Below are 13,344 nucleotides of genomic sequence, written 5' to 3'. Positions count from 1 at the left end.
ATATAATATATAAAAATATGAGAATGAGAAACAGTTCAAAATACAAATTAATTGCTCTCTTTGAGATGTAATTACTAGCCCAGCTCTGCATAGTCTACAGTCAGGATCTGCAGCCATCAGGGAGTCTTCTGATTCACTAAAATGGATTTTGCTCACACACTTCTTTTGCTCCTTTGATCGTCTTCAGCCTCCTGTTTGCTTGCGACCCTGGAGGTTTTGGAGTGGGGTTTTTTTTTTGTTGATGGTTTTTTTTAATTTATAGGCAATAAACATGGGTACTGTAAGGACTGACTAAAATCTAAAACACTGGTTCATCGAATTCATCATGACCATCCGTTTAAAAAAAAAAAATGCTACAGTTCCTATCCTTTTAAATAGAGTTCAGCTGGTTATTATCTATTCTTCACATCAGATATTTATGAAGGTGTAATTAAGTACATCAAAGGATGTATTAGTCATAGACAAAGAACAAGCACACATCATCAATTTCTGGTTTATTTATAAGGTCCATTATTTTGTACACCACAGGACAGCTAGGATTTAAACAATATTGACAATTCAGCATGGAGAGAATCAGGAAAGCTCATCTCTTTATACATCTAATAACCTGAGGAAAGAGAAACAAAACAAGTTTGCAATTGAAAGTACGTAACGGGCCACATAATCTGCAATAATATTGTGCAATAAAGTAGAACAGCATGCAAATGCACAGTTCGAGGTAGCACTGGGCAGCATCAGTTACTAATGCCTGAAGCAATTCTTTTTAAAATCCACACTGCCCATCCAGGTAGCATGCTGCAGTATGGTGCAGTCTCACCTTGATAATCTACAACTTGTCAATTCCCAGCTCTTCTGGTGTTGAAATGCCGAGTTCTGTGAGGGTGGGCTTTAGCTCTTGGATCAGGTAGGGATAGATGTCTTTATGGGGGCCTGCTTTGTCCTAAGATAAAGATAAAAATGTGATCAGCTGTAAGGCACAAAAAAATCCTAACAAGGTGTACATCCAATTGTAATCTCAAAGACTACGATTTATGTGACTTCATTTCCTCTAATGGCATATTTTATTGAAATGAGTCTTACACACCTTGACAGCTTCAAGGATGCGGATGGCACTGGCCAGGTCGTTCAGCCTCCGACAAGCTCTTAATGCCGAATCCAAGATCTTGGGTTCAGGTACCAAATCATATCCAATTAGGGTGTTCATTCCTGTGTGTGTGTTTAGTTTACAGAAGTAGCAACGTCATTTTAAAGTTATGATTTTTAGAGTAACCCTCATTTGAACTATAACAATACAAAAATAATCCACTCAAAGTCACCTTTCCTGAGTTCCCAAGCATCTAAGTCAGGCTTGCTGAAGTAAGTGACCCAACGGGAATCAAACTCCTCATCTGTCTCCACCTTTCCATGGGAGTAGCACCTGGAGGCCAAGGGAGCTTGAAAAAAGGATTCAATAAATAAGTTTCAAGGACATACTTGTATTACATACATACATAAATAATACAGTTTAAAACTGAACTAATTTGGACTTAAAAAAACATACATTTATTTTTTTTGTTACCCGAGACAAAGAAAGTTCTAAAACACTGTATTGTACTTAAAGTAAATAAAACATTCCAGGTCCTTAATCAAACATACACACAGTGACATTTTAAACTTTTGGAACACACTGTAAAATTACCTGCATCTACAAATGAACAGGAAGTGCATCTTGGTGCTGAACCATAGTAATAAACATTTACCTTTTTAAATAGATATCAAAAGCATTTTTAACAAACAATATATTTTAAAACAATATGTTCATTTTGCTGTTAAACTGATTTTTTTTCCACAGTACTCAAAGCCCCACTGCTCTTCGCATGGCCTTATCATTAACAGTGCTGCTTCTTATCACTTTTCACTCTGGCTGAATGCAACCTCAGAGGCTTTTGAACAAGGGTACATTGTCAAAAACCTTCTAATTCCTTTTCATTTCTACTCTGGTATGAAATTGCATTTTATACACAGAAACAGAACTCAAAGTACTGTACCAAAGTTATAAATCCCAGCGGCATTACAGAAAGAGTGAAAACACGCACAACAGTAGTCGTTACACATTTTGAGGGAGTAAAGTGAAATAGGGTCATGCAATTTATTGCTACATCGCCTTGATCACAGTAGCTGGTGTTTGCGTGTACATTTGAAGACGTAAACGAGTTTGGTTTCAGTTTCTTTATTTCCAGTGTAGGAAGCCAGCAAACTAAGAATTTGTCGTAGAGAGGAGGTCACTGAACAAACTGTTATGCATTATGGATAATCCAGATGACCCTCTGCACCGCTTACTGGACAGGCAGCAGAGCACCTTCTTAAACTAACTGAAGGACAGATAGTGAAAACCACTTCTACCAAATACTGTAATGCCTCCATTTATTTAGTCCAACAATCCTGAATAATGATTAACTTTTTACATAGCACTCATTAATGTTCTAAACCCGTCTGCCATATACCGTCAACTAACATTAGATGACCTGCACAGGTGAGCTCGGGTCGGTTATTTCAGGAGAACAGCAGCATTAAAAAGGCCAAAAATACATACTCATGGTGTAAATCTTAGATCGAACTCTGTAGCATTGTGATTTGCATTCAATTTTGACCATAGTTCAGCGTGTTGATATGAGCTGCGTGCAAACTGCGGTCGCTGACTCTCTCAAACAAACCGAGGAGGGTCATCGCAAGGTCGTGACTTTTACGCTTTAATTCACTTCGCGCCTCAATATTTAAATCACACAACGAAAGGTGAAAACACCAGACTATTTTAATTTCAGACCCTTAAACACAGCAGGTCACAACTTTAATTCAATGTCACCCCATGTTAGCTTCTAGCTACATACAAGCACACAGGGTTAGCTAAGCTAGCTGGGTAGCTATACGAGCCCATTTTACTTAATTTATCACACAGTTTGTTTAATTTCAAGTAAGGTGCAAAGCAGACGGTCCTACCTGAGTAGCAGGGTCGTGACCGAGTCAGACTCCGCGCTCCTGAAGCTGACAGTCGGAAAACGGCACGGAACATGTTACCGCACTGGATACTAACCGTCCTGTACGTGCTAGAAAGGGGTACTCTGGACCTACGGAAGGACACGACGAGGGCGCCATGGTCACGTGACTGAACGAAGCCAGCCGAATGCCTCCTCCAGGCCGTTGACGTGAGCGATTTGTTTTTTGTTGTTTTTTTTTTTTTTTGTTTGTTGTTTTTTTGTTTGGTTTTTTTTGCTACTATAAAGTAATATATAAATATATTGATTTAACAATAAAATTTCTAAAAAGAATTTTTTTCTTCTTGCTCATTTATATTTTTTTCATTTTAGTTTCCATTTTATTTTTAGTTTCGTTTTCCAATTATGGAAAATTAGTATTATGCCCAATATAGTCATATATGCAGAAATAAAAGTTATTACAGTTTTATATTTTCGAATTTTGCGTTGAATTTTTGCTTTCACTTATCTTCTTTTGGCTGCTTCCTTTAGGGGTCGCCATAGCTGAGTATCGATGCTCACAATATCCCGATCATCCTCCTCTGTCAGCCCAATCCTCTGCATGTACTCCTTCACTAAATACACGAATCTTCTCCGTGGTCATCCTCCTTTCCACCTGTCTGGCAGTTCCATCTTCGAAATCATTTGTCCGTCCCATAATTACATCAGTTAAGCAGAGGTTTGGCTAGCAAACTAGTTTGGCTTCATAAGCTAAACTAGTTTAATAGTTTTATATATTAGACTAGTAAACTAATTTAATAGTGGAGTAGACTAGTAAATTACTAAACTAAAATTCATATTTCAAGTTGGTACAGTGTAACACCACTGGTAATGGCCTATAACACCAGCAGAGGGAGCTGTTGGTTTTAAAATATAGTCTTTAGCCCTCTGGTTGTAACAGCACGAGTAATTTTCTAGTATGGCTGCAGGTGCAGCCCAAGTCAAAGAAGTGGAAGATGTCAATGCAAAACACAAATGATCAAATACTTTAGAGTTTTCAAATACTGATTTATGTGGGGGTTGTCTGTAGTCACATGACAGGCCTTTGCTGTGGATGTAACTAAGGTACAGTGGATCACTCTGTCATGTGTTGATTCAAGTTTGTGTGTGTGTGTGTGTGTGTGTGTGTGTGTTCTTAGTGACGCGGTGAACTGTAATCCCCCCTAAGCCCAGAGCACCACAGTAGATGTCCATTAGTGTAATGTGTTGCTGCACATCTTTCCTTCTCTGTCTCTGCCTGTCTCTTTCTATCTTTCTCTATCCGAGTCAGGCTTTTATTTTCTTCTTTTCTCTGTAAATATCCATGTTGACGTTGTATGTTTAGGCATTTAGCCTCAATTTCAGAATTCCTTTAAACATGTAATTATAAGCTCCCTGACCTCTGACCTCACCATGGAACAGCAGCAGAAAAAAAACCATTTTCTTAAATTGGATTTACACAGAACATTCATGTTCCCATATGAGTTTGAAATGATATTAGACTCTTATAAGAGTCTTTACAATTTAAGTTACTGTTCTTATGTAAAGTCATCTGGAATAAGAATAGAAATTCAAAAATTCACCATAAAGTGAAAAATGAGATGATACAGATATCATGAAACCTCAAAATGTTTCCAAGAAGCCAAAACTTCTGAGTTCATTTATTCTCTTAAGCCTATCTCTTGAGCCTACCCCAGCTCATAGGGCAAGGGGTGGAGTACACTGTTCAACTATTCCAGATAAAATCCATACATGTCAATTACACTGTGGCTCTGATTCCTTGCATAACAATTATTGTACTTTATTCTGAAGAAAGACATAAAAAATACAGAATCTGAAAATGCTACTACAATTGTTAACCAACTCACACACTCAGATTAGGTGTTAACTTGTGTGTAGTGTAACACTGCAGACATTTAACGCCATTACTCAAACTGTTTTCTCACCACCTCCACTCTGTTCCAAAAAAAGGAAGAAAACTCAGTATGATTCTACAGTTATGATAGTTTTATTGGCATTTTCCAAGGTTTTATTTTACAGTGATGGTCACAGTTTGGAAAGGTAAAGAGACATGAAACAAAGAGTGGCACCATTGCAGATAAATACGGGTCCCTCCTCTGTGTGGCCTACATAGTAGCATGCGGTTTCCATGTTGGGGTATATTTGCTTGTTTAACTGAATTAATTTGTGTTTTCTAGCAGCAGATGGACATGCATAATACGTTTAATGCACTACTTTATATTGCTAGGGTTGGATCATGAATAAATTGTAGCATGGTACGTGAATAAGTTGTTGGATTGATTGCTTGACCTCTGACCTCCATCAAAGCCTCACATCCTTGTACATTCACTGTGATTAATGCTAATATTTGTCTGATTATCAATGATGCTATTCAGACCATAAGAAACTGCAGTTGTTCACCTACACACCAAGCCTTATAAGCGGTGGCTTTTATAGATTTCAATGCATTAAACAAACATTTTGCTTTTGTTTTTAAATGGTCAGATTTCGCTCCCTGAGGAAAAATACTTGTTCTATACAGTTTAAATGGCATTATATTCTTTTAAGACTGCTCTGTTAATTGAGTTGATAAAATACCAGTGTATAGTCTTGACCAGAAAGCCACATCTTCATCCAAATGGCCCAGACACTTGGTCAACTATGGCCATTAAATGTATTTAAACAGTAGCCTTGGTAATAAACAGTAAAGGCTGCATGTTCATTTGGTAACTTCAAATCAGTGTGGCCTTATTGGTACTGTAGCATCACAACATCTTAACTGTTGAATACACTGTGTGACAACACCAGAATACTGATATGAGTGAAGGACATTTTGAAACGGGGGGTACATACAACTTATCTTACACATATACTTTTTTAAAAAAAAAAAAGAAAGAATGATGAAGAAAACAGGACACGTGATCTAAATCACTGAAACCATTAAAGAAACACTATGTACAGCATGGAAAGAGTTTGACTGGTGGTTGTGTAACTATTTTTTTTAAAACAAAATTAGATGAGCAACATCACAGAACAACACTGACAACAAGGACTGGAAGTGATGCAGGAGTTGGATGGGCGAGCAGAGCAACGTGTGATATGTGCATGTGTGCAAAACTCTATCAGTATCACAATAAAAGCATAATTTTGCAGTGCCTGCTACTAAGCAAAGGAAGAGGGCGCCAGGTGTCGATGTTAAGGGCAGGGATAGGTTTGGTTGAGGGTTTCTTTTTTTGTTTGTTTTTGTTTGTTTTTTTTGGGGGGGGTGGGGGTTAGGGTGACATGGATTAAATAGGGTGAAAGCACTTTTCGCTGTAGTTTAGCCACTGCCCAACATCTTTGTGGCACGCTGGTTGGCCTCATCAATCCTGGTCTTGTTGGAATCAGCCTGAAAGAAAGAAGCACCAACTGTTATAGAGCTCAGGTAGGAAAATGTGGTCAAACCAGTGCTAAAGATTGGAGAGGGGCAAATTAAATGAAGATACTGAATGGATGGATAAAGTATGCAATGGCACGTGAATCAGGAATTCCCCATTAGTGTGTGAAATCGGGGCTAAATCTGATCAAAGTCAGCACAACTGGTTTATATCTGCTGTTATATACCCTGATGCCAAGCCTGTAATCCATTAGCCAACTTCTGTTTTTTCTATACAGTTATATTTTGCACGTATTTTTGTGTTTTATTTGCATTACATAAAATTCCAGCATTGGAACGGTCCAACTACACGTTCTGATTTTAATTCCTTTTTTCGATTTCTGTCTTTTTCTTCTTCTTTTTTTTTTAATGTTTTGAGAAATTATAACCTAATGAGTCAGTCTAGATATATTTCAAAGCGTCATTTTTGAAGCTGACTTGTTTCCATCAAACATCATATATATTTATTATACAGATATAAAACACCATCCCATATCAAATAAACTGAATACTGTTCATGGTAGTGGCATAAAAAGCTCTGACTGTACACTACCTTGTCCATGATCCTGTCAATCTGGCGGTTCTGCGTGTCAATCTCCTGACCCATGTCCAGGGCCATGTGACGCAGGTTGCCAATGATGCCGCCCACCTGCTCCAGGTTCTCATCCATCTCATTCTCCCGAGCATCATCTGTTACCCTGAAAAATTCACAAGGTTGAAGTGAGACTGCTTATTGGCTTAAGGTCAATGGGAGCTGTTGTTGGATTGTGCTGGAGAGCATTTTAATGGAGTTAAATTGCTTCCTAAAAACATGTAATATTAATTTTAAAAAGCCCTTATCCAATCCTTATTCCTTACTAAAAGGTCTTATTCATGCAGCCCCTCAGTTTATCCATTGTCTGTGAGTCATTGTAACTCATTTGCCTCTACAGGAGGGTTTCTTTAAGTCTGGTGTGTTCTGTTTGACTGCCTCTTGCAAACCAAAGGTTTAAATAGAAGGCGGTCGGGTTTCTACCTGTGAGGAATTTCTGCTCTCACTGAAATCATATAGACAGAAAAGTAGAAAAGCCTGCCCTACTGGCACAAAGGAAATACCTGTACATGCTCTAACTTAAAATATTAGCATTATTGGTGACCATTTTCTACTGTGAAGTACGTGCACAACAGAAAATAGGTTAACACATAACACATCTGCTTTAAGAAGGAAACACTAACTACTACAGTGTTTTTGTCTCTAGTGAGAACGAAGGGTTAGAAACATCACGTTTAAAAGTACAAATGTTCACCTTTCAGACAGCAAATTACATAACTAGGTATTACTGAATGACTTTCAACATGAGGGCTGAGATCCCTCTGGTAAGCCAAAGATAGGTTTCAGGTAATTAAGCTGCGATACATAAATAAAAATAAGTTTTTGCTTTAAATGGTTAAACGCTGATATAGGTTCAAAATGTTGTCGTGGGAACTATTATTGTGTTGATATAAATATCGAATTAATGCATAATTAAAGAGATATTGCTGCAGACTGAAATGTCTCCACAGTTCGTCAGTATTTACATCTTTAAACATTAAACTGATATACAATTTGATCTGTTCCTGAGGCGAAACTCAGTTGAGAGATTACAGTCACATTGTGCATAAGGAAGGAAAACAGTTACTTAAAGAGTCACATGAACAGTCGGCTCCAGGATATGCCTCCAGTCATTACATAATTACATACATAAACACTACCACATATCTCATTTTGCACAACAACCAAACCTGAGCATTTATGCACAGAGTCAGACACAAACAAGCAAGCTTGGGGCGTACACAAACCAACACCTACACACATGAATGGTTACCTGCGGATGAAGCCCCCACTGATGGCCATCTGTTCGCGTTCGTCCACCACTCGTGCCCCCGGCTGGCTGTTCACCACTCCATCCTGGTTCCCTCCCCAGGCCTGGCCCCCGCCCTTAATCCTACCACACATACAGTTCAGTCAGAGTCAGTGTAGCTTTTTATTCTGTGTGTGTATGTTTATGTGTGTGCATGTATATGCATGTTTGTTAATGACTGAATGGTTGTGTATGTGTGTATTTGTGGGCTGGTTTGTGTATCTGAGTAAACATGTAAGGCAGCCAGTGAGTGTGAATGTGAGTAAGCAGCTTTATCCATGTGGATTTATTTCTTGCTATTTACAATCAAAACATATATATATGAATATATGTTTAGAAGACACTGCAGATGGTTTTAAGCCAATTAGCCACCTAAAAGCAACATGCCAGCCACGTATGATAAGGTTACATACATGCATTTGCAGTCTGTTAGCAAATAATTGATCTAACATGCAGATCAATTGAATCCAACACAGTAAGCTTCAATGTGGCTTATGCAAGAAAGGAATTAAAGGTTTAAAAACAAAACTTCTCCCACAAGCACATACAGAAAAGCACAAACACTGAACACAACAAGCAGTCTCCAGACAGAAGACACACAAACACAGAGATGTAAACATGCAGTGAGGAGACATGCAAGGCAGAAACATGATATTTGACATGAAAAAGGAAAAATGTAAAAAAGGCAAAGGATCCGATACATGCTCTATCTATTAAAAGAAAGCCGTTAGATCCAATGTGATTTAAAAAAAAAAAAAAAAAAGCATATTAATTAAAAAAAAATAAATCCCTAAACATACAATGTGATCATTTTGCATGGAAGACTTGCTAAAACCAGCCCTTCATTTCATCTGGATGGATAGATCAGTAGGAGGATTCACTGCATACAGTCAAATAAGCAAATGTAATTCTTAACATTTGTTTTACAATGCTTGGAATATCTGGTAGGTGAAGATTTCCACTTAGGTAAATTTAGTTTGGTTTTCAGCCAATTACAGCCCATTTGAGGCAACACAAATTCACCCACCAGGTATTCTAGACATGCTAGAATTCTTTTTCTCGTGCTATTTGACCCAGGGTTGCCATACAAACAGTCTCAATCAAATGAAACATATGACGTAACCACAGGATTACATAACTACTGGTTTACAAAAGGGAGGACCAAAGAGCCATAGAATAGACAAGCTCTGAACCCAAAAACCAAATCTTCTGGAAGCAGAATAAAGACGGATTTTAAATACACCCAAATATTAAATATTCTCCAAATGGGAAAAAGAGACTTTACTCATACATAATGACTGATGTGTTGAAGTAAAGCGAAAAGGATAGTGCTAATGTCAATGTCACTGTGTTGGACAATAATTATCTGTTGTTCAAATGTAATGTCATTTCCAGATTAGATCTAAAAATTGTTGCTTTACACACTAAAGGCAAACAAAAATACTAAAAAAAATACCAGTTAAGTAATACAGGAATAAAATCAGATATAACACAAAAATCATTTGTTTGGTTCTGTGTAATCCTTTCCTCAAAAACAAAAGAGCAAGTTTTACCCGACTCCCCATATTCATGGCTTGTACCTTTGTACATACAATGTGCATATTGTTAATCATTAAGACTTCACTTTATTCACTCCCAGGCAAATATCTGAGAAACACTTTGGGTGTAAACCAAATGAAAATAAAAAATATAATTTTCTTATATATACTTTTGGTTTGTAAGCCACTTGTATTTTCTATAGCTCTGAAATAGTATAACCATATCCAGCAAATGTATTTGTTCCAGCGTGTAGTATGCTCAGACATGACTCAGCAGCCATAGTTTGGCTGCTAAAAGGGTAGAGAACAGATCACACAGGAGTTTGGCAAAACTGACATTAGCAATCCAACTTAACTTTAAAAAGTAAATATACAGATTTAAGAACTTTAATACTGAAACAGTGGTCAGAAAAAAGAGAACAAGTTTGCCTAACTCATGCATGAGACTGTAATGTGCAGGGCAATGTTGAGGGAAGAGAGGTAGGATTCAATCTATAATCAGAGGTAAGGTTGTAAATTTTCCCAGCTTTCACTTCCTTAAATATATATATGTGTTTATAAGTGATACAATAACACCTTTAGTTACACTCTACAGAAGCATAGAGTCCTTCCTACTGTCACCAAATTCATAATTTCCTCCAAACAAATTCCTGGATCACTGGGGGTTGCTCTCTAATATTGTAGGGTCTTGAACTGACATGGATAGAGTATTTAAAAATGCAGATTTTCACCACAATGTCTGCAAAAAGGCAAATAAACACATTTCCAAAAGGCTAAATGTGAAATATAAAACTTTAACGTATGTCTCTGAACTGGAGGACCCGTCAGACTGACTGGCTGTGACTATCAAGTAACTGTGTAACCCAGGATAAGCTTTTTTTTTACTTGATAACAATAACAGCCAGTAAAACAAAGTTACCCTTTTTCTTCAAAGAGTCCTATTGTTATAAAAAAGAAAAAATAGAAAAAAGCTTGGATTCATTTGAATGCACTGAGGCATAACCAATTATATATCTTTATGTAAGGAGGCGACTAACTGATTTGTTTCTTGGTTGGACTTTTACACAACGTGATGCATCATGCTGCAGGACGTTAGGGTGGGAGTTTGGGTAGGGTTTGGAGTGTTTCTGTGGCCGAGATCCTTGCAGATGCTGCTCCCTGCTGGAAGAGAATCTCTCATCCAATGTGGAATGAAGGGCTTTTGACAGCTGCTGAGGCTGGACAGAAAATACAGTGGCATCCGTATGTTGTTCATGCATGCATACATTCTCTCCCTGCAGAGTCTTAATTTAAATAATCTGTCTCACACTCGTGCATGCAATGCTGGTGCCTGTTCAGAGAGCGTGCTGTTGTGGCTGTAGGCCTGACTGCTCACACCACAGTTCACCATGCTCTACACACCAGAAGCAGGCAGATGGATAAAGAGGCAGGTAGGCAGGCACTGAAACACATGCAGTCAGGCGACATAGGCAACACCTACTTGTTACAGGGACATGAACATAGACCACAGAACTGTCCTAGATTGTTCAAATTCTTTTCTGCATCCTTCATGTCCTTATTGATTTGGTCCATCCCCTCCTCGATGCGTTCCAGTTGTTCTGATTACCAACACATTGTCATTTATCCCAGCAAAAGAACGTAAGCACATGAGAAGAGAAGAGAGGAAGAAATTGCAGGGTGGAAGGAAGGGGATGGGAGTAGAGAAGGGGGACAAAGGAGAGAAGACAAAAAAAGACATTGACTGTGACAAGAGAGACATCAGACATCACCATCACCACCACCACCACCATCACCAGCACTGGACAGGCAAGAGCGCACGACTCCTGGCCGGTACCTACTTTTTAATACATGGGCATATCAGACCACAGCATTGTCCTATATCTTTTAAATCTTTCTCGGCCTCCTTCAGGTCTGCGTTCACCTTGTTCATGCCCTCTTCCACACGATCAAGTTGTTCTGGTGAGGACAAAGGCATGAGAGTGTTGAAATAAAGTTGACTGGTTTGTATCGAGGGCTGGCGCTCTACGCTAGATTGCAAGAGGCAGACTGTGTTTTGCTAGATGCAGAAGGCAAAGCGGGCAAAAAGCATTAAAAGTATCAAATGAACTTTAATTTTTCTTCATCTGGAGCTTTCCATGTGACTTTTAATTGCATGCATTTCTCGTGATAGCCTTTTTTTCCCTACCTCCATGGGATCATCTTTTCTCAGTAAGTATTTGATGTGAGTGGTGCTGAGAATCAGTAGCAGTATGCTTCATCCAATTCTGCAAGTGTACACAAGGACATTTATTCTGCCACCTTAACTGCTTAAATATTACTGCATGTCAGTGAGAATAGAAATAGATGACAAAGAGAGTGAAAGACAGAAATTCATGGCTTAGGTGGCTGAGAAGCCTGAGATCCAAAAGGAACGAAAAGAAGAAAAAAGGATCAGAAGAGGCAGAAAGGGCCAAAGATTATTTAAAAGGTCTCAAAATATGATAGGTTAAGTACAAATTTGGACGGACTATTGTTGAAAAAAAACTATTACTGTGCCTGTGTAAAGGCATATCGGAGGGTTTAACAACACAATGCCGCATGCAAAGCATTAAACAGGCTTCAGTATTAATGCCACAGAAAAAGAAGGTAATGCCATCTATAGGTGCCACCATAGTAGTTACTCTGGTCATTCAAACTGATTGAATAATCCAGTCATGGCGCCTGCACATTTTAATAAAATCCACCAGTGTATTATTAAGACAAAAGGAAACAATGTATCGATTTTTCAGTCTCAAGCCTGGCTGTAACTGCGTGATGTAGATAGAAATGAAAGCTGTCTGACACTGAATTCACCCTACCCCATTTATAAACTGAATCCCTGGATAAGGAGGAATATCTGGTTCCAGATTAGTCTTATGATATTTAATTGAGAACACCAAGAAAATCTCTCCCGAGTTTTCTTACGTCAGTGTGATACTATTTTTGTAAAACTGCAAAATGTCTACTTAAAAAGAATTCTTCAAAGTATCCTCAGATCCAGATCAATTTCAAGAGTTAATCACGTCAAAGTTAGCCCAAGTTCCACCTCTATAAAAATTTCCTTGCAAATGAATTCATAACCTTTTAAATAATCCTGCTAATAAAATGACAGACAGAGAGGCTCAGACATATCGCTAAGCAGAAACCAATATTAGTTAAGAAAATGGAAAGGATAAACTTCAACTCTTTATTAATAAACTAGTTATTATGAACATATGTTACAGCTGTGCCTCCTGAAACTGCCCTTGTGTGGGCGTGGTGTTTTTCTCCGCCTCCTCCTCTCTTGCCACTCCTACCCCCTCTGTTTCTCTCACTCTCCTCTCTCCCCAGGAGACAGCTGCTCTTGGTTAGCCTGGTTTGCCACCTGAATCCAGTCAGCAATCACCTCTGAAGCTATCTAAGCTGGGGATGAGCTGTGAGCAGGGGTTTTTTCTCTGGTGTTCCCACATTGGGTGTCGCAGTTGTCGGGAGAGATCCTATAGTGTGGAAGCAGTGTGCAGTGT

The 13,344-nt window shown here is 38.4% G+C and overlaps 2 protein-coding genes across 3 annotated transcripts in view; both read right to left on the bottom strand.

Moving 5' to 3' along the window:
• Positions 1 to 477: 477 nt before the first annotated feature.
• On the bottom strand, positions 478 to 3,134 carry cox5ab (cytochrome c oxidase subunit 5Ab). The gene is made up of 5 exons (XM_085246050.1): positions 2,977 to 3,134; positions 1,317 to 1,433; positions 1,085 to 1,206; positions 818 to 940; positions 478 to 607 (listed from the first exon to the last, which is right to left on the bottom strand). Exons 1-4 carry the CDS (start codon positions 3,047 to 3,049, stop codon positions 827 to 829), a joined length of 426 nt encoding a protein of 141 aa, XP_085102176.1. The 5' UTR covers positions 3,050 to 3,134; the 3' UTR covers positions 478 to 607; positions 818 to 826.
• Positions 3,135 to 4,979: 1,845 nt separating this feature from the next.
• Positions 4,980 to 13,344, bottom strand: part of LOC146582857 (synaptosomal-associated protein 25-A-like) — a 41,813-nt gene continuing 33,448 nt past the window's right edge. Inside the window, exons 5-8 of one of the 2 annotated variants that reach the window (XM_085245801.1) lie at positions 11,662 to 11,779; positions 8,250 to 8,369; positions 6,959 to 7,103; positions 4,980 to 6,378 (exon numbers count right to left, since the gene is read on the bottom strand). In XM_085245801.1, coding sequence (XP_085101927.1) covers positions 6,310 to 6,378; positions 6,959 to 7,103; positions 8,250 to 8,369; positions 11,662 to 11,779 — 452 coding nt within the window. In that variant the 3' untranslated portion in view covers positions 4,980 to 6,309. Of the gene's footprint in view, positions 6,379 to 6,958; positions 7,104 to 8,249; positions 8,370 to 11,303; positions 11,422 to 11,661; positions 11,780 to 13,344 lie in introns of both variants that reach the window. The other variant, XM_085245740.1, reaches the window with a different exon arrangement.

This window comes from Mchenga conophoros, linkage group LG1 (assembly GCF_057382185.1).
Source record: "Mchenga conophoros isolate Kocher_MC1m ecotype Shallow Benthic linkage group LG1, M_conophoros_male_GT1.1, whole genome shotgun sequence".
In the NCBI taxonomy this organism is placed as follows: domain Eukaryota; kingdom Metazoa; phylum Chordata; class Actinopteri; order Cichliformes; family Cichlidae; genus Mchenga; species Mchenga conophoros.
The sequence above is the reverse complement of the archived record's forward strand: the minus strand, read 5'-3'. Positions and strand labels throughout refer to the sequence as shown.

Bases quoted from the DNA above. Each gene is read 5' to 3' on its own strand.
- cox5ab (XM_085246050.1), bottom strand. From the start codon at position 3,049: ATGTTCCGTGCCGTTTTCCGACTGTCAGCTTCAGGAGCGCGGAGTCTG. The intron at 1,434-2,976 runs GTAGGACCGTCT...CCTTTTTTCAAG, and splicing joins GTCACGACCCTGCTACTCAG to CTCCCTTGGCCTCCAGGTGC. The intron at 1,207-1,316 runs GTGACTTTGAGT...ACACACACACAG, and splicing joins TGCTTGGGAACTCAGGAAAG to GAATGAACACCCTAATTGGA.